This window comes from Thamnophis sirtalis, unplaced genomic scaffold, assembly GCF_051295495.1.
Source record: "Thamnophis sirtalis isolate CommonGarterSnake01/CBP01778 unplaced genomic scaffold, rThaSir2_p1.2 scaffold_12, whole genome shotgun sequence".
Lineage (NCBI taxonomy): Eukaryota > Metazoa > Chordata > Lepidosauria > Squamata > Natricidae > Thamnophis > Thamnophis sirtalis.
The window spans coordinates 61,444,304-61,466,720 of NW_028261392.1; the positions used below are offsets into that span (position 1 = coordinate 61,444,304).

Here is a 22,417-nt window from a genome sequence, read left to right on the forward strand (position 1 = left end):
AAAGGCAAGAGCTCTGAGGTCAGACTGAGCTAGTTGATCCCAGAGCCTCTAAAAAGCCTCTAGAAAATGCCCTCCAGAGTAGGCGAGAGAACCACGTGCCTCCTTTGCATAAGGAATTTTTCGCCTTTTAACCCTTGCTTAACTCTGCTCAAGTGATCATAAAGTCAGACTAAATGAGGCACCTCGTTCTCCTGCCGCCCCCTGTAGAGGCTGCTTTTTTAGAGGCTTTTTAAAACAGTTAAGCACTAAGCAGAGTCATCTACTGTGACTCTGGCAGTAACTACCTCAGCCTTTTTCCTTTTACATTTTTTTTCTTTTCATGATGACAGTGGTGAGTCTCTGCCTCCCCTGACTGCACGTCCTTGCCAGAAACCATGCAGCCCTGCCTAGCTTCAGAATTATATGAGTGACTGCGCTGGAATTTAAAGAGGTGCTTTCCAGAAGGAACACTTTCCAGAGGTCTTCAGTCTGGTATCCCCTGAAAGGATAATGGATGAAATGAGTGGGTGGTTCCTCAACAACTTAAATTGCGGCCACACCAGAACAAATATCAACTGAGCAGCTTTTGAATTTTGGTATGATTTAACCTGATCTGTAAGCTCTTGAATCAGTGAGTGAATTAATATCAATCAGATGTTGGTGTTTCGGTGGGGGGAGAGGACAATGTTAGGATAGTTCTGGACAGTTTAAACCAAACACAATGTAACTAAAATGTGAGATCTACTCTAACATAAAATATAAGTAGACATACGCTTTGGAGTTTTTTTTTATGGATATGTATTTCAAAGAACTAGTTCACGTGAATTGAGAAGATTGCTGATTAGTGCAGAAATGGGGCAGGATGACTAATAGATGAACTTATGAAAATATGACAGGGACTGATTCACCCATCTCCACCAGGAAATAATGGGCTCTATACCTTAAATTGGCTTTCTTAAAAATAGAACATTTTGAACTACAGTGGTATGAGCCTGTAATATTTGTACATAGTATGTATTATGACAATCCATTTATGCATTTTCCTTGTGCACATATACTCTCTTGTTTAGATTCACATCCTGTGACATTTAGAAACCTACATAAGGGGAGGAAAAACAGAAATATGACGGCCTTAATGTAGAAGCAAGCTTCATATAAGGGATAGCATGAAAATAATTTTGCGTGCAATCTCTATCAGTCTATCTTTATAGCAATAGCAATAGCAGTTCGACTTATATACCGCTTCATAGGGCTTTCAGCCCTCTCTAAGCGGTTTACAGAGTCAGCATATCGCCCCCAACAACAATCTGGGTCCTCATTTTACCCACCTCGGAAGGATGGGAGGCTGAGTCAACCTTGAGCCGGTGAGATTAGAACCGCTGAACTGCAGATAACAGTCAGCTGAAGTGGCCTGCAGTACTGCACCCTAACCACTGCGCCACCTCAGCTCATCTTTATAATAAACCAAGAATCAGAAAGAAACATATATACAAATAAAAGTTCACAGATTCATTTAGATTATTGAGCAAAATTGCAACTGGGAAAACCATAGCCTTGACTATACATACTTTTGTTGGCAGGATGATGTCTCTGCTTTTTAGTGTGCTGTTGTCAGGCCTGCAATCATATTCTTTTTTTTAGGATCTTTGGCCTGCCACACACACTATTATTTCACTATGCTGTTTCATTAGTGTAGTAATTGGGAGGGGGAATAGTAAGGAGTAGAATTGTAGAATGTGTTGTTGTCATTCCTTTCTAGAAGCTCAAGGGCATCTTTTGTCTCCGCACTTCTGCACCTGACCGGAACCAGCTGGGTGGAGATGCCAGCGTGGCCGAAGAAGATTGGACCATGTGATGGATTTATGGATGTGGGGATAAGATCATGAACTTTCAACTGGGTGGAATCCCAGATTTGGGATTCCACAGTTTGTTGCCAACATGTCTGACTTATTAAATTGGAACTTTAAGGATAGTTTTGCCTTGGACTCTGATTTAATTCTGCGTGATATTTGGAACGCTGACAGCTGTCTAGATTGGCCATAGCTTCCCTCCCCAGGAGAAAGCGTCTTTTAATTTCTTGGCTGTAGTCCCCATCTGTAGTCCCCAGCTTCTGGAGTCACTGAAGCAGTCAGCGTGAGCTTAAATGGACTCTGGGGGATGGTAGAGGACAGGAAGGCCTGGAGGAACATTGTCCATGGGGTCACGATGGGTCAGACACGACTCCACAACCACCACCACCAACAACAAATTGAGCAAAATGGACCATTACATCTTTTCAACCTTGTATTTATAATAGTATAAATACTGTATATTCTACAGAAGGGAAGAAATAGCAATGCAAACTGCTGTATTGTATGGAAAGAAATCAGCTGGCAGACATTAAAAAAAATCATTATTGAAAGCAAAGTTTGGGGAAGTTTGGAAGTTTATTGACATTTGTATGCCGCCCACTCCCTAGGGACTCAGGGCGGCTTACAGACAAATCAAGGGAATATATAAAAATTAAAAAAATAAAAATACAGTTGTTTAAAATTACACAACATACATACTACTTAAAATGGGGCTGGATGCTGATCAACAGCCCCAGGCCTGCCGGAACAGCCAGGTCTTAGTAGCTTTACGGAAGGCCGGAAGAGTAGTGAGGGTCCGGATCTCTACGGGGAGATCATTCCATAGGGCTGGGGCAGCAACAGAAAAGGCCCTCCCCCGGAGGGTCACCAGCCGACATTGATCAACCGATGGCACCCGAGGGAGGTTTTTGGGAAATGAATCTTGTCTTCCATCACTGACTGAGCAATCCCATTGATTAAAGAATGGTTGAGGAGCTATGTGGAACCTGTCTAAATAAGTTTGAGCCAGGATGGCATCAAGCATAGGCAGCTTAAGTGACAAATCCTGTGAACTAGACACCTCACTGGTAGATTAATACAGCAGTATAATGTTTAGCTGTGTTACAGCTGGTGGCTGCTCCTCCTGCCACACCTTTATTACCGTATTCCTATCACTGTGGCCTCATTAGCTCATTAGGCCTTGTTAGGAATATAATCTAATGCTTGGGTATCATGTAACAATGCTATACCTGTTTCTTTAAATCATACTGTAAAATGTGATTGGTTGCTGTTTTCCTCAATCGGCCATAAGAGGGAGCCAGAATGACTGTTAGCTCTCTGTTCGTTAGATGCTGGGCTGATCTGATCTGAGTGTTTTGGAAGCTGGCTGTTAGAAAGTGCCGTGAGCTATTGTAAGTTTTCCAACTGCTAGCAAACTTTGTGCACCGGATTGTTTATATGATACTGGACTATGTTATTTGGATTATCCCTTAACTGAAAGACATTGATGACTGACTGTCTTATCCGTGTATGACTTGGACTGTTTGATGGACTCTGATATCTCTATTTCCATGAAAGTAAAAGCCTATTTAAACTGCAGTGTCTCTGTAGGCTGGTTTGTGTGTTCTCCAACACAACGCTTCGCTGAACGTACTCGCTCTCCCAACGGGGATCTTACCTAATAGGCCTCATTAGCTCATCAGCTGCAGAGGCCTTTTTGCTAGTGCTGCAGAAAATAACAGGACTTAGACAATTCAGGATCAAGGAGAAGTTTATTTGGCAGCCAGGTTCAGAAAAGCTAGTCAAAGCAAGCATGTAACTTCTGAACAACTCTTCTAATGGAAGCACGCATTCTTATACTTTGTCCAAAGCAGCACAACCCGGAAATACTTACCCCATTTCTGATTGGTTATGGTCTTGCTTCCTCTTTGGTCAGGACCGCAGGTATTCGAGCATGGAACTCTAGTCTCATAATGGCTATGTGGCTTTGTAAGAACTTTAGCTGAACTTTTTAGTTTTGTGAGAACTTTAGCTGAACTCTGCGGTTTTGGCATTCACACTTCCTGTTCTTCCGCAAGCTTCAAACTCTGTCTTTTACTTTATAGTAACTAGATGAAAGGTAGCCCGAGAGGCTATCCAGCCTGACCCCATAAGTTCACTCTTTTTTTAAGTACAATATTTTTTTATTTCCCCTTCCCTCCCCCCACCCCAATCCCCCCTCCAACTCTCCCTCCCTCCAACTTCCCAGAGCAAAATACAGGGTATAAACATTTAACAATCATACCCTAAGATAAGCTTACTAACTATAGCATCCTACCTCCTCTCATACTTTAACTCCCCTTTTGTTAAACTAAATTTAGATAAATTATAACATTCCTTGTTCATTCATAAGCTAATTGAAATTTCTTAGTCTGGTATTTATTTTGAATGTAATCAATCCATCTTCTCTATTCCAACTTATATTTCTCATCTGAATGGTCCTTCAGATATGCTGATATTTTGGCCATCTCTGCGAAATTTACTACTTTTAACGTCCATTCTTGAACAGTAGGCAATTCTTCCTTCTTCCAGTACTGCACCACCAACAATCTTGCTGTCATTGTTACGTTCAGAATCAAATTAGTCTCTATAACTGTACAGTCTGTAATTATACCTAGCAAGAACAACTGAGGAGTAAACTTTATTCTCTTTTTTTTAATTAAAAGTTTTATTTCTTTTAAGGCAAACATTTCATCGTTCCTCAATCAGTAAGACATCGAAGTACAATTTTTTGTATGTCAAAATAATTCTAGTTTACCACCAAATTCTTGTCTAGCCTAATATATACCCCTCCCTCCCTCCACCCTCTCCCCCAACCCCCCTCCTCCTCCCCCCCCCCGACTTCCCAGAACCCGTACACGGTATGGATTTCTAACAAACACAGTCTAAAATCTGTTGAGAAAAAAAGAAATAAAGAAATTAATGACATTCTACATTGACCTTAGCTTCTTCTTGCTGAGCTAACTTTAAACAATTTAAATCATTTCTGATCTTAAGCATAGGCTAACTGGAATTTCTTGGTCCCGTATTTATTTTGTATATAGTCAATCCATTTTTTCCCAGTCTCGTTTATATCTCTCATTTGAGTGATCTTTAAGATATGCTGTGATCTATAAGATACTTTATTCTCTTTTTAAGGATATTTTGAATAATCCACCATATTTTTATCCAAAATGCTTTAACCTTATGTTCACTCTTAGTGTCCAAATCTCACTTTACGTCCTACTTTACTAGGCCACATACTGGTCTGTCTCTAACATCTATTGTTACCCCACAGGGTTTCTTTGGTAGGTTTTCCTTGTGAGTTCTGGCCTTCCAATGAAAGGCCTTTTCAAAGACACGCTGTCACGGGGCCGCTAGACCTGAGTGGTGGACTCCCGCTGGGACACTTCCTGGATTTCATGCTGCCTGTCTGCTGCAGCATCAGGTAAATCCAGCTGGATTGCTCTTTTCCTTCTGGCTCTTTCGCTTTTTAGCCAGTCAGCTCTATTCATCTCCAGCTCCCTTGATGAATAAACAGCAAGTGTTTTATTTCAGACGGTTTCATTGCAAAAAGGAAATCTCCCATGGCTCCCTGTTGGGTAGTAAATTCCTTTTATGTTGATGATATCATCAGTGTAGGCAGGGAGGCAGGGCTACTGGGCATTCCTCTCTCCCTGTTGAGCTGGTCTGTCCTTGCAAAGTGGCTTTTATCTTGCCATATGAAATATTTAATCTAGCCTTTCCTTTAACTATACCTCTCTACCACTAACACTGCATTGGCCTCATCCATTAGATCACACAGGGTTGGCCTCCTCCGGGTTCCGTCTACCAGCCAATGCCATCTGGCTACTACCCGGGGGAGGGCCTTCTCTGTGGCAGCTCCGGCCCTCTGGAACGAACTCCCCACAGGGATTCGGACCCTCACCTCTCTCCAGGCCTTCCGAAAAGCCGTCAAAATCTGGCTTTGCCGGCAGGCCTGGGGTTGATGAGTTCCCCTCCCCTCTCGACTTGTATGGTTGTGTGATTCTTGGTTATTTTAATTACTTGTATTCTGTTCTATGTTCCCCTTTTCCCCTTTTGAGTTGTTCGCCGCCCTGAGTCCCTCCCGGAGAAGGGCGGCATACAAATAATAAAATTCAATTCAATTCAATTAAGACTAAACATTCCAAATGGCTTGCTACTGGAGACAGCTTTTAATATGGGTCAGAGAAATAAATGACATGGTTGATGAGACTCAGATATTGGATATATCTGAGTATATCTGATATATATATTGGATTATACAAGAATTTCACTTTTTCTGTCTTTGTCCTTTATGTGCTAAATAGCTGTATAATACAATTTTTTTCAAATCGTCTTATTAATGGGAGGTGCCGAGGTGGCGCAGTGGTTAAATGCAGCACTGCAGGCTACTTCAGCAGAGCTGGCTGGGAAATTCTGGGAGTTGAAGTCCATAGGACTTCAAGTTGCTAAGGTCGAGAAACACTTTTCTAGAAGGCTAGATCATTTCTTTATGCCTGTTGTTGCAAATCAAACACTCCCTTTCTCTATTTCTAATCCTCTTGACAGTCATGTTTGCTAAATCCTTTGCTCCTGCAGACATTATACTTATTTAACGGAAGCGAGACAGCATATATCGGACTAACTTTACAGAGTAGATTTCCTTGATATTTTTTTTGTGTCATCTGGTTAAAATGCGCAAACTACCACCTGCTGCCAATTACCTCCACTAGACCAATTAGATCCCACAGACTAGGTCTCCTCCGAATTCCATCCGCCGGCCAGTGCCGACTGGCGACTACCCGGAGGAGAGCCTTCTCTGTGGCTGCTCCGACCCTCTGGAACGAACTCCCCGTGGAGATTCAAATCCTCACCACGCTCCAGGCCTTCCGCAAAGCCCTTAAAACCTGGCTGTTCCAACAGGCCTGGGGCTAAAGAGCTGTTGCCCCCGTCTCGAATGGTATGACTGTTGTGTGTTTTAAATTATGCATTGTTATGTTTCGTTTTTTAAAATTTTTGTCTGTATCCCCCTTCCCTGGTTTGAGTTGTGAGCTGCCCTGAGTCCCCTTCGGGGGAAAAGGGCGGCATATAAATATAATAATAATAAACAAACATATATCGGACTAACTTTACAGAGTAGATTTCCTTGATTTTTTGTGTGTGTCGTCTGGTTAAGATGCGCAAACTACTGAATTGCTTTTAATTTCTATCTCTATGCGGGAAGCTGCTTATATAAGGGGAGGGCAAGGGGGATTGTGGCACTGGCAATACCTCTGTGGATTGTCTCCTGTAGTTAACAAGACAGCATCATGAATCCTTTTATGGGTTTTGACAGCTAGGATTGAAGATGCTCAAGCATCCATTCCTTTTTTTCCAAGACACACAGCTGTTCTATAACCGCTTCCTGGCAGGCCCTGGAATTGCGGAGCGGAGGAAAGATCGCAGTAGAGTTCTGCCTGGTTTAAAGAGAAATTACTGCCGCACTGGATTGTTAGTTTCTATTTGCGGTTCTTTATTGGGCCTCGGCCATTCTGGAAAAGCAACTGGTGTAATTATATCGTTCTCTCCCTCTCTGTGTCAGCCTGCAGTGCCCTTTCTAACCCGAGGAAGTATGATATACAACTACTGCCTGCAAGCATTGTCAGAAGCAATACAAGGGTGTTATTTATTATTTGGTGCAGACAATTGGATAGACAGATATAGAAATAAAGTGACCCTCTTAACTAGAATGTACTTTTCTCTGCTGTTGATGCCCTAATGTATCCCTTGCAATATAATACTGGTCACGATCACACCTTTTTGTGGAATAATAAACAATATTATTAAATCATCATAATAAAATACTTCATTTTAGAGCAAGACCAGTGTGTAAAATAAATAAAAAAATAAGAGCCGAGGTGGCGCAGTGGTTGAATGCAGCACTGCAGGCTACTTCAGCTGACTGCAGTTCTGCAGTTCGGCGGTTCAAATCTCACCGGCTCAGGGTTGACTCAGCCTTCCATCCTTCCGAGGTGGGTAAAATGAGGACCCGGATTGTTGTTGGGGGCAATATGCTGACTCTGTAAACCGCTTAGAGAGGGCTGAAAGGCCTATGAAGCGGTATATAAGTCTAGCTGCTATTGCTAAATATTACAAATGCAATTTTTAAAAAAACAATGAAATCCACAAAAGAAAGTGTAATTTTTTTAAAAAAAATAAAGGTTAAAACAATAAATGCTATTAATAGCATAACTGCTATTATGAAGATTGGATGCCACTTCTTCGTAGCCTTTTTTTTCTTTTTTTCCTCTTTGTCTTTTGTCCTTCTCTTTATTTCTTTTTCACTTACTTTTCTCTTTCTTTTATATTTCGCACTTTCAACCTTAAAATCTGTATTTTTATTCTGTTGAAAACATCTTTAATAGCAATACCAATAGCAGTTAGACTTATATACCGCTTCATAGGGCTTTCAGCCCCCTCTAAGCGGTTTTACAGAGTCAGCATATCGCCCCCACAGTCTGGGTCCTCATTTCACCCACCTCGGAAGGATGGAAGGATGAGTCAACCTTGAGCCGGTGAGATTAGAACCGCCGAACTGCAGATAGCAGTCAGCTGAAGTGGCCTGCAGTACTGCACCCTAACCACTGCACCACCTCGGCTCTTTTTTTTTTTTTAATCTGAAGTAGTTTTTGTGGAAGGCTATTGCTGATCACTTTTCAAAATTCACGCCAACATGGTCCTTTCCCTGCATGCCCATAATCTAGCATAGAAATATGCTCTAGAACAGTGACGTGCAGTCAGGGGAGACAGGGGAGGCACAGCCTCACCACTGTCAATCATGAAAAGGAAAAAAAATGTAAACGGGAAAAGGCAAGTGCTGAGGTTAGGCTAGCTAGCTGCTGCCACACCGTGAATGACTGCCGGTTTAAAAAAGCCTCTATAGAGCGCCCTCTATTATGAGGCAGGAGAACTGCGTGCCTCATCTAGTCTGACGTTTTAGGCGCCCGAGCAGAGTTAAGCGAGGGTTAAAAGCCTAAAAAATCCCGAGGTAGTTGAAGCACGCAGTTCCCCTGCCTCATCGTAGAGGGCGCATTTTTTAGAGGCTTCAACTCTTGTCGTTCTGTTTAAAGCTGCAGCGTCGCGCTCTCTCTTCCTCCTCTCTTTCTCCGTTTCTGATGCCTCCCACCCAAACCCCACGCTCCCTCTTTTCCTTCAAATTTCCTTTTTTTTTCTTTAATAAATGCAATGCTCAGGCATTCTCTCCTCTCCCCCGACACCCCGCTGACTAAAGCGCTTTCTTTCGCCCGCCTGTGCTCGCGGCAGAGCTCCAGGCGGGCTGCCACGAGCTCAGGCGGGTGAAAGAAAGTGCTTTAGTCAGCGGGGTGTCGGGGGAGAGGACTGCCTCACCAGCCATAAACCTCACCGCACGTCACTGCTCTAGAAACATCTGGATAAGACATGTAGCAAAGCAATCTAAGCAATCTACTAAGAGCCGAGGTGGCGCAGTGGTTATGGTGCAGTACTGCAGGCCACTTCAGCTGACTGTTATATGCAGTTCAGCGGTTCTAATCTCACCGGCTCAAGGTTGACTCAGCCTTTCATCCCGCCGAGGTGGGTGAAATGAGGATCCAGACTGTGGGGGCGATATGCTGACTCTGTAAACCGCTTAGAGAGGGCTGAAAGCCCTATGAAGTGGTATATAAGTCTAACTGCTATTGCTATCTATATCTAGAAGCATAGGATATTCTCTACGTAGAAGACAAGAAGATAATGCTACATAAAAGCATTGTCTACATTTGTCTTCATTGATAATTTACACTACAACGTTCACGATCCCTATTAATTGATCATGTTGATTTATGATTGTTTTTAGTTAAGGGTCTAAATGTAAAACGTTACTAATAAGGTTTGCTTCTTCATCCCCAGACATTATCTAATTGGCAATTAAAATGAGAACGTCCTGGATTTGTTATCCTCACTGCCCTCTTAGTTGAGAGAAGCTGCAAGCTCAATTTATGCTTTTGCTTGTTAAGATGTAGTTAAAGAATACAGAGCCTGCTTGGAAGGCATTATGTGGCTCCTCTAATTGGTCACATATCATTTTGCCCAAAATACTCAAGAAGGAATAGGCAATCTGGTGCTTTCCAGATAATTCCCAGAGTCTTTTGCCAAAAGCTGTTGCCCACCATGGTTAAGTTCTTAAGTTATCATTAAATATAATGATGAGAATAGTAGGGAATTGTAACCAGCTTTACATCTTGGCCAAAACTAGGCTGGGGGAGGGGGGTTTAAAAGCACAATGACTATATATGTATACTTTTTTTGTTCTATTTCTTAAAAAAAAGAAGGAAGAAGCTATATGTTAAAATTAAATATGTATATTGAAAAGGAATTATAAATATCATCAACATAAAATGGAGCTTGCTCAGAAGCTAAATGAGATGAAGAGTGTGAAGAAGAGGAGGGAGGTAAGGGAAGAAGAGAGAGATAGGAGAGAGGAGGGGGAAGAGGAGGAGAGAAAGGAGGAGTGGAAAGGGGGGAGAGGAGAAGGAGAGAGGAAGGGGAAGTAGAGAAGAGAAGGATGACAGAGGGAAGAAAGGAGGTAGGGAGGGGGAGGAGAGAAGAAAGTGATCAGATAAGGTACAGATATGGTGTATGGAAAGCAGAAGAGCCAATAATTGTTTTGGGGAGTTGATGGCAAGGTGAATTGATGTAAACATTTAATAATACAATATGATGTTGGCTATGTCATAGTATACGTGTGATTGTATGCTATGAAAATGGAAAAATAAAAAACTTAATCTGCAAAAAATAATCCTTGCATCTGTAATTCTGAGCTAGTCACAATGTTTGCTGCCAGATAGACCATTGCAACAGGTAAAGTTGCAAGAAAGCCATTATAAATGAGAATCAAAGTAAAAACGGTAGATTCCAGAGGAAACTTTGGTATCTAGTTGCACAGTGCCACCTACTGCCTTATATATACCATTGTACTTGTTTTTAAAAACCTTTAATCAGCCCTTAAGCACTGCAGTTAACTTAAGGAAACTTATTGAATTGCCTGGTGAAAACAATGGGTGTTGGGGCACAAGGAAGGGATTAACATGCAAACCAATTTGCCAGCGTACCAGAGATGATTAACCAACCATTGAGTGTCTGTTATGAAATTGCAATCTTTCAGAAAGTTTTTGCTTCCAATAGGTTAAAAGATGCTTATGGGACCTTACCTGGAATTCTTACATTAAAGTACTGTATATGGCAGTGGTGGGTTTCAAAAATTGTTCGAACCTACTCTGTGGGTGTGGCCTCCTTTGTGGGAATGGCTTGACGCCCATGTGACCGGATGGGAGTGGCTTGCCGCCCATGTGACCGGATATGAAGATGCCGACGACACTTGTCAGAACCACCTTAAATTACCTCACACACAGCACTGGCGTGCATAAGAATATGATGTAAACTTGTTTTTTAAAAGGCATCTTTGGTTTGCGTTAAAACAACTTCAACACATGCAATGTTCTGATTGCACCACAAACGCAGTAGTCATCCTCACCTTTCACAGAGGCACTGAGTTTTATAAATAGGAGCATGATAGTGTAGAATAATCATATCCAAGGACTAGTGGTGGGTTTCAAAAAAATTTTGGAACCTCTTCTGTAGGTGTGGCCTGCTTTCCGGGTCCACTGGTGGAACCTCTTCTAACCGGTTCGTTAGATTTGACGAACCGGTTCTAGCGAATAGGTGCGAACTGGTAGGAACCCACCTCTGGTATAGGGATTAGACAAAAACACCATCAGATTTATGGAGGGAGTGCCATTAAATAGGAAAATGTAAGTAGATAGGTTAGTCCTAGTTCCTATTTTTTTTAAAAAAAATGTCATTGATTTTGCCCCTATTTGATTCAATCTGCATTTTCTCCAATGCCTTTTGGTTCCATTCACTAAGGGTGCATTACTATTACTATTAGTCTCCTCATTGTTCCTATCAGCCATCTCCTCTCACTTACGACTGCAGGATTGTAACTTTGTTGCTTGTATCCTTATGATTTATATTGATTGTTGCCTGATTGATTATTTGCACCCTATGACAGTTGTACTTTATGATTCTTGATGAATGTATCTTGTCTTTCTATGCACCCTGAGAGCATCTGAACCAAAGACAAATTCCTCGTATGCCCAATCACACTTGGCCAATAAAGAATTCTATTCTATTCTATTCTATTCTATTCTATTCTATTCTATTCTATTCTATTCTATTCTATTCTATTCTATTCTATTCTATTCTATTCTTCTATTCTATTCTATTCTATTCTATTCTATTCTATTCTATTCTATTCTATACTATTCTATTCTATTCTATTCTATTCTATACTATTCTATACTATTCTATACTATTCTATTCTATTCTATTCTATTCTATTCTATTCTATTCTATACTATTCTATACTATTCTATTCTATTCTATTCTATTCTATTCTATTCTATACTATTCTATTCTATACTATTCTATTCTATTCTATACTATTCTATTCTATACTATACTATACTATTCTATACTATTCTATACTATTCTATACTATTCTATTCTATACTATTCTATTCTATTCTATTCTATTCTCGTTTCCCTTGCCCTCTACTTTCTGCAGGCAATCAGCTTTATCCTCCTGCCAGCCATGATTGTCTTTTTGCTTCATCTGCCATCTTGTCTCAGTTCTCCGCTTCTTTTTCCTCAGACATTCTAAGAGATGGCCAAGATGGTGAGAATGTATATGGAACGCTGGCTACGAAGACAGGCTTTTGCAGAGTAGGATGGTGAGTGCCGTCCCATTTTCTTTTCCTTACGTTGAGTGACTTTCTAATAAACTGTATATATCTTTGTGATAATATAAATGTACTCAGTACATAGTGGTAGCTTTTGTGCGGTGAGATCTTGCTGAAGTCTCACTGCAGATTGTAAGTAACTTTAGCTGTTCAGATTACTGTCATGGCCCAGCAGGAGCTGTTGGAGCTGCAACTAGACTCCGACAGCGAGGGGCCCTATGAGTCGGCTTTGGAGGATGTGGAGGACCCTGGACAGGGTTCTGACTCCGAGCAGGGCACAGAGAGACTGGTTGGCCATCCGGAGGCACCTGAGCCTTGTTTAAAAAACTTGTTTTTTAAAAGGCATCTTTGGTTTGCGTTAAAACAACTTCAACACACACAATGTTCTGATTGCACCACAAACGCAGTAGTCATCCTTACCTTTCACAGAGGCACTGAGTTTTATAAATACGAGCACCTTCCGAGGTGGGTAAAATGAGGACCCGGATTGTTGTTGGGGGCAATATGCTGACTCTGTAAACTGCTGAAGTGGTATATAAGTCTAACTGCTAACTACTATTGCTATTATCAATTTGAAATAATTTTATGGGCAACTTTATTGTCACAGTGAATGAGAATTTGAGATCTTTCTCTTCTGCTTGACATGAATGAATGAATGAATATGAAATGAAAATGATATGATATAACTTGGCATGTTGTCTAAACATTTATCATTAGCCAAGATCTACTAAAGATAGTAGTGTGTTACTTTGGGGCCTCCTACAAAAGATTCAACTACATTTCTTTAAATTAAGTAAGAAATGAATAAAATAACTCCTACTGATTTAGTGAATACTGTATTCTCTCTGCACTTTTAAATATTTGACTCCAATCCACATTGGAGACTCACTTCTTACAGTGTTCATCTAATAAATATCCATCAGTATATTTCCCCCACACATATTTTCATTGCAAAATGTGTTTGCTATTTCAATACCTAAGAGTGCCTTCAGGCTGGTGTTTGATATGCTTCCTCCCTGGATTTCTTCTCTTAGCCTCTGCCTCCTCCTTAGCTACTTCTAGCAACATCAGTTTGCATTGCAAAGTCACCAACAAGCCCTGAGCTATAATAATGTTTGGCAGTATCGTGTAAAAACTTTTATTTCTGCATTACTATTTTTAATAAATAGGAGCAGAACGTGGTCTTAAGATACCAGATTTAATGCGATGCTAGCCTCCTTGGCTATTGCCTGTTAGATTTAATGCCTTCTCTCATCTAATATCATTTAGTTTCGTTGCACAACTTCCATAATTTCCAAGCAAGATGTCTAACAGTGATTTCGAATGGGAATCTTTGATCTCACTGTGGAGACTGCAGAATTGGGGATATATAAATAGAATTTGGAAAATATGTGTGTGAGAAATAAAAGTAAGACATTTATGAGCATATCTCCTTCCACTACAATTCCATGTCCACTTCTTACACGGAGTAACCAAGAAACAAAGATATTAATTTTCATTATTCACTTCATTTAGACAGAGATTCAAAAAGAATACCTTGCAGAAAATACAAGGTTATGTATGAGATGCCCAAATGATATTTTAAAAAATCCCATCATTTCCTGCTAGGAACATTATGGAAATATAAGGAGCTAACTTACATTGAGTCAGACTGCAAACCCATCTAGTTCAGTTTTTCCTGCACAAACTAGCAGTTTTTAAAAATCTATGACTGAATGGGGGCTGAGGCTTTTCGCACGTAGGATTTTCATCCACTGCATTACTTGCAATAGATTGAAATCAGAGGTGGGTTCCTACCAGTTTGCACCTATTCGGTTAACCGGTTCGTCAAATCTACCGAACCGGTTAGAAGAGGTTCCACCAGTGGACCCGGAAAGCAGGCCACACCTACAGAAGAGGTTCCAAAAATTTTTGAAACCCACCACTGGTCCTTGGATATGATTATTCTGCACTATCATGCTCATATTTATAAAACTCAGTGCCTCTGTGAAAGGTAAGGATGACTACTGCGTTTGTGGTGCAATCAGAACATTGCGTGTGTTGAAGTTGTTTTAACGCAAACCAAAGATGCCTTTTAAAAAACAAGTTTACATCCTATTCTTATGCATGCCAGTGCTGTGTGTGAGGTTATTTAAGGTGGTTCTGACAAGTGTCGTCGGCATCTTCATATCCGGTCACATGGGCGGCAAGCCACTCCCATCCGGTCACATGGGTGGCAAGCCACTCCCACAAAGGAGGCCACACCCGCAGAGTAGGTTCGAACAATTTTTGAAACCCACCACTGATTGAAATGCTTGGGCCTGTAGAGCCTGAACACTATATCACAAATACTTTCAGGCTGAAATTCATCTCACAGAATATGACAGGAAAATGTGAAATAAGTACTTCCTACATTCCTTCTAACAACCAGGTTTCGATTTTGTTCATTTATTATGTTATGTTGGCTCTTAAAAGGGTAAAACACACACAGGCAGATTATTTTTTTTAGTCTCTATTGTGTATAGTCTTCCTTCTCCCATTTAAAATAGGCCATAGGAAGAACTTCTCAGTAACTATTTTCCCCCTTGTTTTATCTCTTCTAGAGTGATGTTCCTGAATCATATCCATGATGCTCAGCCTTGGCACATGTTCCCTAAGTGCTCACATGCTCTCCGAGGCAGATTCTTTTTCTCCTGGAGGACCCACCACTGAGCTTGGCGGTGGAACCCAAAGATATGTGCTGGCCCTACCAGAGGAAGAAGCATGGCGGAAGCACCGCTTGGGTCTGACGCCTGCGCATTCCTGTAGCTTGCTGGATCCAGACCACCTCATCTCACGTACTACCAGCTTTGATGCTCTCTATGAGTTGCGATCCCAGGAGAGAGAATCCACTCTGGGCTTGGATGGTAGCAGCACCTTGGACCTAGGGCAAAGCCAACTTATCCCAGTGAGCCCTGACGTCATCAAACGCCGACGAGGGGGCCTGATTGAACAGCGAGATATCATCAAGGCTCATGAAGCTCATAAAATACAGAGCACGCCACAGGCAAGGCGGAAAGAATGGGAGTAAGTACCAAACTGAGTTCAAAGACTGCCTTTCCCATCCTGAAAAAATTAGCAGGGGACCCTATAGTTCAGGTCTTCTCTTTTCCTGAGATAAGAATTTGAGGGAGATTAATAACCAAATGGGCTCCTTTGGTACAGAAGGGCATGGAAACGTACTTCCCGCCTCTGAGCATTCTCTTTCCACCCTTCCATTAAAATTCAACTGTCAGCGTTCCAAGTATCATGTAGAATTAAATCAGAGTCCAAGGCAAAACGATCCTTAAAGTTCCAATTTAATAAAGCAGGCATCTTAGCACATCATTGTGTTAATCCCAATTCTGGAAATGACATCAGAATTCCACCCAGTTAAAAGTTCATGATCTTGTCCCCACACCCACAATCCATCACATGGTCCAATCTTCTTCTTCCACGCTGGCATCCACACCCAGCTTCTTCTGGTCAGGTGTAAAAGTGCGGAGACAAAAGACGACCTTGGCTTCTAGTAAAGAATGAAAACAATAACACATTCCACAATCCTACTCCTGTCTATTCCCCCCTCCCATCGACTATACTAATGAAATAAGTAGGCATATTGAAATAAGAGAAAGTGTGGCAGGCCAAAATTCTAAAAGGAATATAATTGCAGGCCTGACATCAACTTTTTCAGATAATTTCGCCCCAGAATGTAATAGTTATTTTCACTTAGTCGTAATTCTGGTATTCCAATTTAAACAACACAGTTTATGTACTTAGGTTATCATTTAATTTGTGGATAAGCTTTTTTTTTTCTTGCTAAGCATGAGTAAGTAAATAGGCCCTAGTTTTAGTCCTTGATATATCCATGCAGGAAAGGTCTCTGTCCAAAACCTTGTTGATCAAATCTCAGTCATTTTAGCAAATCTTGCATTCATTTCATTGATTGTTTTGTCTTAGGATAAGCTAATCTCTCTGCCAGATGTGAACAACCAGACCCACATGGGTAAAGTTTGAACTAGCTACTTTATTGTTTCCTGCCTATAGTGCAGGAATTTCCCCTGACTGGTAGCTTTCACCTGGGAAAGACTAGATAAGGTTGGAGGCATTTGAGAAGTGTTGGAAGTGTTGGACCTTGGTCCCTTATGTTTATGTAGTGAGTCCAAGCTAATTCCCTACTTGAGGCCCCCCCCCCCCAAGAAAACGGTTTCCTAAGTATATTGTATATCATCTAGCATTTTGAAAAGGAAAACCTCTATCCATTTTTATAAGAATGGTAGGATAATTAGGAAGAGTACGAAGGACCTTCAAAGCCAAGCTCTTATTCTGAAATAGGTTTTTCTCTGTCCCAGGTTCTTGAATGCTTGAATTAATACCACTAAGTAATGGTATAAATAGAAATAATAATTTGTTGTTTCTGCAAGACTTGGACTAGTCCAAATTTCACCTCCCAGAGTTGTTGTTATGGGGAAATCAGGAAGAGGAAGGTATGTTGGATGTACGTGTCAACTCGAGTTATTTGTAGAAATAATAAAGGTGGGATATAAATAATCACGTAATAAAATAAATTTAAGACACATTTAGGAAAATAACAAAACTATATGAGCTTGACTGAAGAGTAGCAGTTGGGTAATATCTTGGACGTGGTGCACACAAATCTTTTACTGGCATTCTACTGTTCACTCTATTTGTTATTATTATAAACTGGTTATGGTATATTCTGCAATTTGAATAGCTGCAGCAAGAGAAAGTAATATATATATAGAGAGAAGGGAAAACTGCCATTGAACATTGCATAATAGGATCCTTCCATTTTTCTGTTCCTCTCTGCCCACAGTGCAGTGCAAAGGTTGACAGAAGACAAGGTGGAAGGTGACATTGGTTCACCGACAAATGTGCGCACAACAAATGCGCGCCAACAAAACCGCGATGTCAAAATCGCGCCGACAACAGCGCGCCGACTAAAGCACACCATCAGCAAACAACACAAAAAAAACGTAACAGCCCTAACCCTAACCCTAACGCTAACCCTAACCCTAACCCTAACCCTAACCCTAACCCTAACCCTAACCCTAACCCTAACCCTAACCCTAACCCTAACCCTAACCCTAACCCTAACCCTAACCCTAACCCTAACCCTAACCCTAACCCTAACCCTAACCCTAACCCTAACCCTAACCCTAACCCTTACCTTAACCCTAATCGCGCTTTTGTGGGCGCGCTTTTGTGGGCGCGCTGTTGTGGGCACGATTTCGGTGTTGTGGTTTTCTCGCTGTGGTTTTGTCGGCGCGCTTTTGTCGTCCGTGCATTTGTCGGGTCATGGGTGACCTTTAGTTATGGCCAAAAGGTATAGAAAAGAAATTATAACTGCTGTGTATTTATTTACGTTGTCCTTTCCCCCCTCAAACATAACCCCAGAATTGGTTTCTGAAATCTAAGCTGCATCTATCCTTTATTGAAATGGGTTGCCCTGGTGGGATAAAGGTTTGTATATCCATTCTTCAGAACCATTGTTTCAGATTTCTGAGGCGTGTGGCCCATGATTCTTTTGATGTTCATTATTTCAATAGTTATCTGATTGTTAGTAGATGTTTTATTCTGGCAAATGCCTTTTCTTTGCCTTAGTGAGGTTGTCTTATCCTCATGCCATGTCCACAGAGGCCGCAGAAGCCATCAGCTGTGTTGAACATGGCTTGCTGAAGCTTACCCACCATCAAAGAGAGTGTCTCCATGGCAGCTCTCCCTTGAATACATCAAGGCCGAAGCTGAAGGAATAAGCCTTCTCACCTCAGACTCCTGAATTCCACCAGAGAACAAACAGGATCTCAGGTCTTCGCTTCCTCCCTGTATTAAGCATTGCTAAGCAACAGGGGATGAAGTTGCATTCTGTAGCCGTTGAAGAGTCTGGCCATACTTTTAAGCAAGCTTGTAAATACCTATAGTATTTGGAAGCTGGATGCCTGGCAGCTGAGTGTGGCCTCCAGATCTTGATAAGTGATACTAGCATAGCTCTTGCCCAATTGTTCTCTCAAGAAGTAAGGGAAATAATGGCAGGGATGGTCCCAAGTGGTTTTCTCTGATGTCCCTCAGCTGCTCTGTTTTGTGCTAAATTCAGAGCATTGTCAAATGTTTTATGTACGAGGAGGCGCTGAGGTAAAATTGTAGAACGTTTATTAACAGGAACAATACAACTGACAGTTCAGAACACGCGCGCTGGACAGCGCCGCCTGACAGCTATTTATACGGATAGCTGTCAGGCGGCCAGCCAATGGGAGAGGCGCAATTCTCCCACCGGCAACCAACCGCGCCTGGACCAATCAGCTTGCGGCAGGGCGTGGTTTGGCTGCCGGCTGCGTCAGGAGGACGCAACAAAATGGGAGAGAGAACAGCATTGGGGTGAAGAGTCTTTGTTTACGGAGTGATTGGCATTTGTGTTTTGTTGTGGCTCAAGGTAGCGTTCATGATGACCTTTCCTGATTTAAATACAGAGCAACAGTTCTTTGAGGCAGGGTGGCTTGTCTGATATTGGATTGGATTAATGTCTTATTGTATTGCAGTTTTTTAAATCTTAAAATATAAATTGCTTCGGGCTCTTATGTGATTGAGTAGCTTACAAGTTCATTGCTTGGATGGGTGGATAGATTGATGCTGAGAGAGAGACAGAGAGAGACACATGATGACTAATCAGACTCACTCAGTGGTGGGATTCAGCCGGTTCGCACCTATGCGGGAGAACCGGTTGGTAACTTTCTAAGCAGTTCGGAGAACCGGTTGTTGGAAGAAATCTGCTTTTGTTTTTTTCCCATTTTACAGGGCTAATCCTGTAAGGAAGGCAGGAAGGAAACATTCTGGTGTTGTTTCTAGCCTCATCTTTATTGCCCTGCTTACAGAAACTGCCTCTCCGGTTAACCCTTATTACCATTGTAACAGCTAAGGCGAAGTGCCCATCGACCTGAGTGACATTGACTTGGCCATGCCCACATGATCACATGACCACCAAGCCCTGCCTACCCAGCTGGACATTAGGGCAGAGAACTGGTTGGTAAATTATTTGAATCCCACCACTGGACTCACTCATGAACTCCGTGACCAATGAGGACCTGACCTGGCCCTCTCCAATCTATGTCTAATACCTTGAGGATTTTGCTAAGCTATTTCAGCTGAAATAAGAAAAAAATTGGCTTGGCTAATGTCCCACCACAAAATCCTCCCAAATATTTTCATTGTGATTGTGCACTGTCATCCTGACAATTCTCCAATGCTTCTCAGAATATTTACACATTGTCCAAGGGTTTGATATCTATATTTAGGAACTGTAGCAAACTGTGTCTTCTTCTTCTTTTTTTAATTGAAAATTTTAAAGAAAAAAGTTTTACAAATATATGCCTTCCCTCCCCCCACAAACCCAACTCCCCCCCACCCAACCCCAACCACCCAGAATAAATACAGGGTATAAACATTAACATCCATATTCTAAAATAAGCTAACAGACTTTAACATCATCCCTCACTAGTACTTTAACTCCCCTTTTGTAAAGCTAACTTTAAGCAAATTGTATCCTTCCTTGCTCATTCACTCATAAGCTATCTGGAATTTCTTCGTCCCATATTTATTCTGAATATAGTGAATCCATCTTCTCCATTCCAGCTGATATTTCTCATCTGAATGGTCCTTAAGATATGCTGATATTTTAGCCATCTCTGCTAAGTTTGTTACTTTTAGTGTCCATTCTTCAATAGTAGGTAATTCTTCCTTCTTCCAGTACTGCGCCACCAACAGTCTTGCTGCCGTTGTAAGGTTCGAAATCATATTAGTCTCTATAACTGTACAGTCTGTAATTATACCTAACAGGAATAACTGAGGAGTAAACGTTATCCTCTTTTTAAGAACATTTTGCATAATCCACCATATTTTTATCCAAAACGCTTTAACCTTTTTTACAAGTCCACCATATATGGTAATACGTAGCATCAACACAATCACATCTCCAAGCAAACTGTGTCTTCTTATACCCCCCTCCCTCCCTCCTTCCCCCATCATACTCTAAAGTAGGGAGTGGGGACCGATCAGAATAAATCTGTAGATTAAAGAGATTGTAGGAAGGGAGGACAGCAAATGGAAGATTTAGTGTATGAACAGACATCCGTTTTTACAATATTAGCTGTTGCTCTTGTATGCCATGTCATGGGAATTAGAATTAGGGTAAAAAGATGATGGTGTGCTAAAGCACTTTTTAGACTTACATAAAATTCCCACATGTCAATGGTTGTGACGCTGACAAACTCAGAGATAAGAACCATTTTTGGGAAGATCTTTATTATTCATAGGATGTAATAGAATCTTGAAAACCTGCTAGAGCAATTCTCCAGATTAATTTAGGTTCACCGACAAAAGGGCGACCGACAAAAGCGCATCCAATGAAACCGTGGTGACAAAACCGCAAGTTCTAAACCGTGCCGATGAATGAGCGCTGAAGCGTGCTGACAACAGCGCACTGACAGAAGCGCGCTCAAAAATTAACCCTAACCCTGACCCTGACCCTGACCCTGACCCTGACCCTGACCCTAACACTAACACTAACACTAACACTAACACTAACACTAACACTAACACTAACACTAACACTAACACTAAAACTAACCCCAACCCCAACCCCAACCGTAACCCTCAACCTGACCCTGACCCTGACCCTGACCCTAACCCTAAGTCTAAACCTAACCCTAACCCTAACCCTAACCCTAACCCTAACCCTAACCCTAACCCTAACCCTAACCCTAACCCTAAGTCTAAACCTAACCCTAACCCTAACCCTAACCCTAACCCTAAACCTGACCCTAAACCTGACCCTAAGTCTAAACCTAACCCTAACCCTAACCCTAAACCTGACCCTAAACCTGACCCTAACCCTGACCCTAACCCTAACCCTAACCCTAACCCTAACCCTAACCCTAACCCTAACCCTAACCCTAACCCTAACCCTAACCCTAACCCTTACCTTAACTTAAATCACGCTTCTGTCAACAGTGCGCCGTTGTCGGCGCCTTGATGACGTCGTGGTTTTAGCGCCGCGGTTTTGTCGGCATGCTTTTGTCGTGCGCGCATTTGTCGGGTCACGATTAATTTATATATAGGATAATTAAGCCAGACTTAACTTTTCTCTTGCTTCTCCTCTTCTCCAGCATAACACATTTCTTTGCAACAGTCATGTTTCCTCTCTGGTATTCATAAGGTTTGGTCGATGTTCCACCATGCCAAGCCAATGACTCTGCTCTGGAACATCTACCCATTTCAAAGGCTTCTTGAGCATGTTTTAGAGCAGTAGGCAACCTGAAGCCTCCCAGGCATTCTGGCCTCATAAAATCCTTCTCTACTGGCCATGCTAGCTTGGGCTGATGGAAGTCGAAGAGTCTTGGCTTGGTGTTCTCTCCCAGCAAATTGTACAGCAGACAAATATGCCCAACATTCCCATTTGCCTGCCTTTAGTGAAGGGACTGAAAAGCATGGACAGTATTCTTATCCTCAGCTTTCCATCTACAGCTTGGTTAGTAAGTAGTTCATTTGTAATATAGTTATTTTCCTGAAGGCTATTGAATCAGATGCCAGATTTCTCAAGAGGAACAACTAATAAGGATACAAATGGTCTTAATTCTAATCTGATTCCAAAGACGACCATTTTTAAAGTGGGCTGAATCATTCAGTCTATGATTATATTGATACTATATAATACCTTAATAGAATTTATTATATTATATTAGGAGGTGGACTGGAACTCTGCTTCTTAATTTGGCCAAAAAC

The 22,417-nt window shown here is 41.6% G+C and overlaps 1 protein-coding gene across 1 annotated transcript in view; it reads left to right on the forward strand.

The window, feature by feature from the left end:
- The first annotated feature begins 15,230 nt into the window (after positions 1-15,230).
- Positions 15,231-22,417, forward strand: part of CACNA1E (calcium voltage-gated channel subunit alpha1 E) — a 407,324-nt gene continuing 400,137 nt past the window's right edge. The window contains exon 1 of the mRNA XM_087726930.1: positions 15,231-15,670. Coding sequence (XP_087583056.1) covers positions 15,231-15,670 — 440 coding nt within the window. The remainder of the gene's footprint in view (positions 15,671-22,417) is intronic.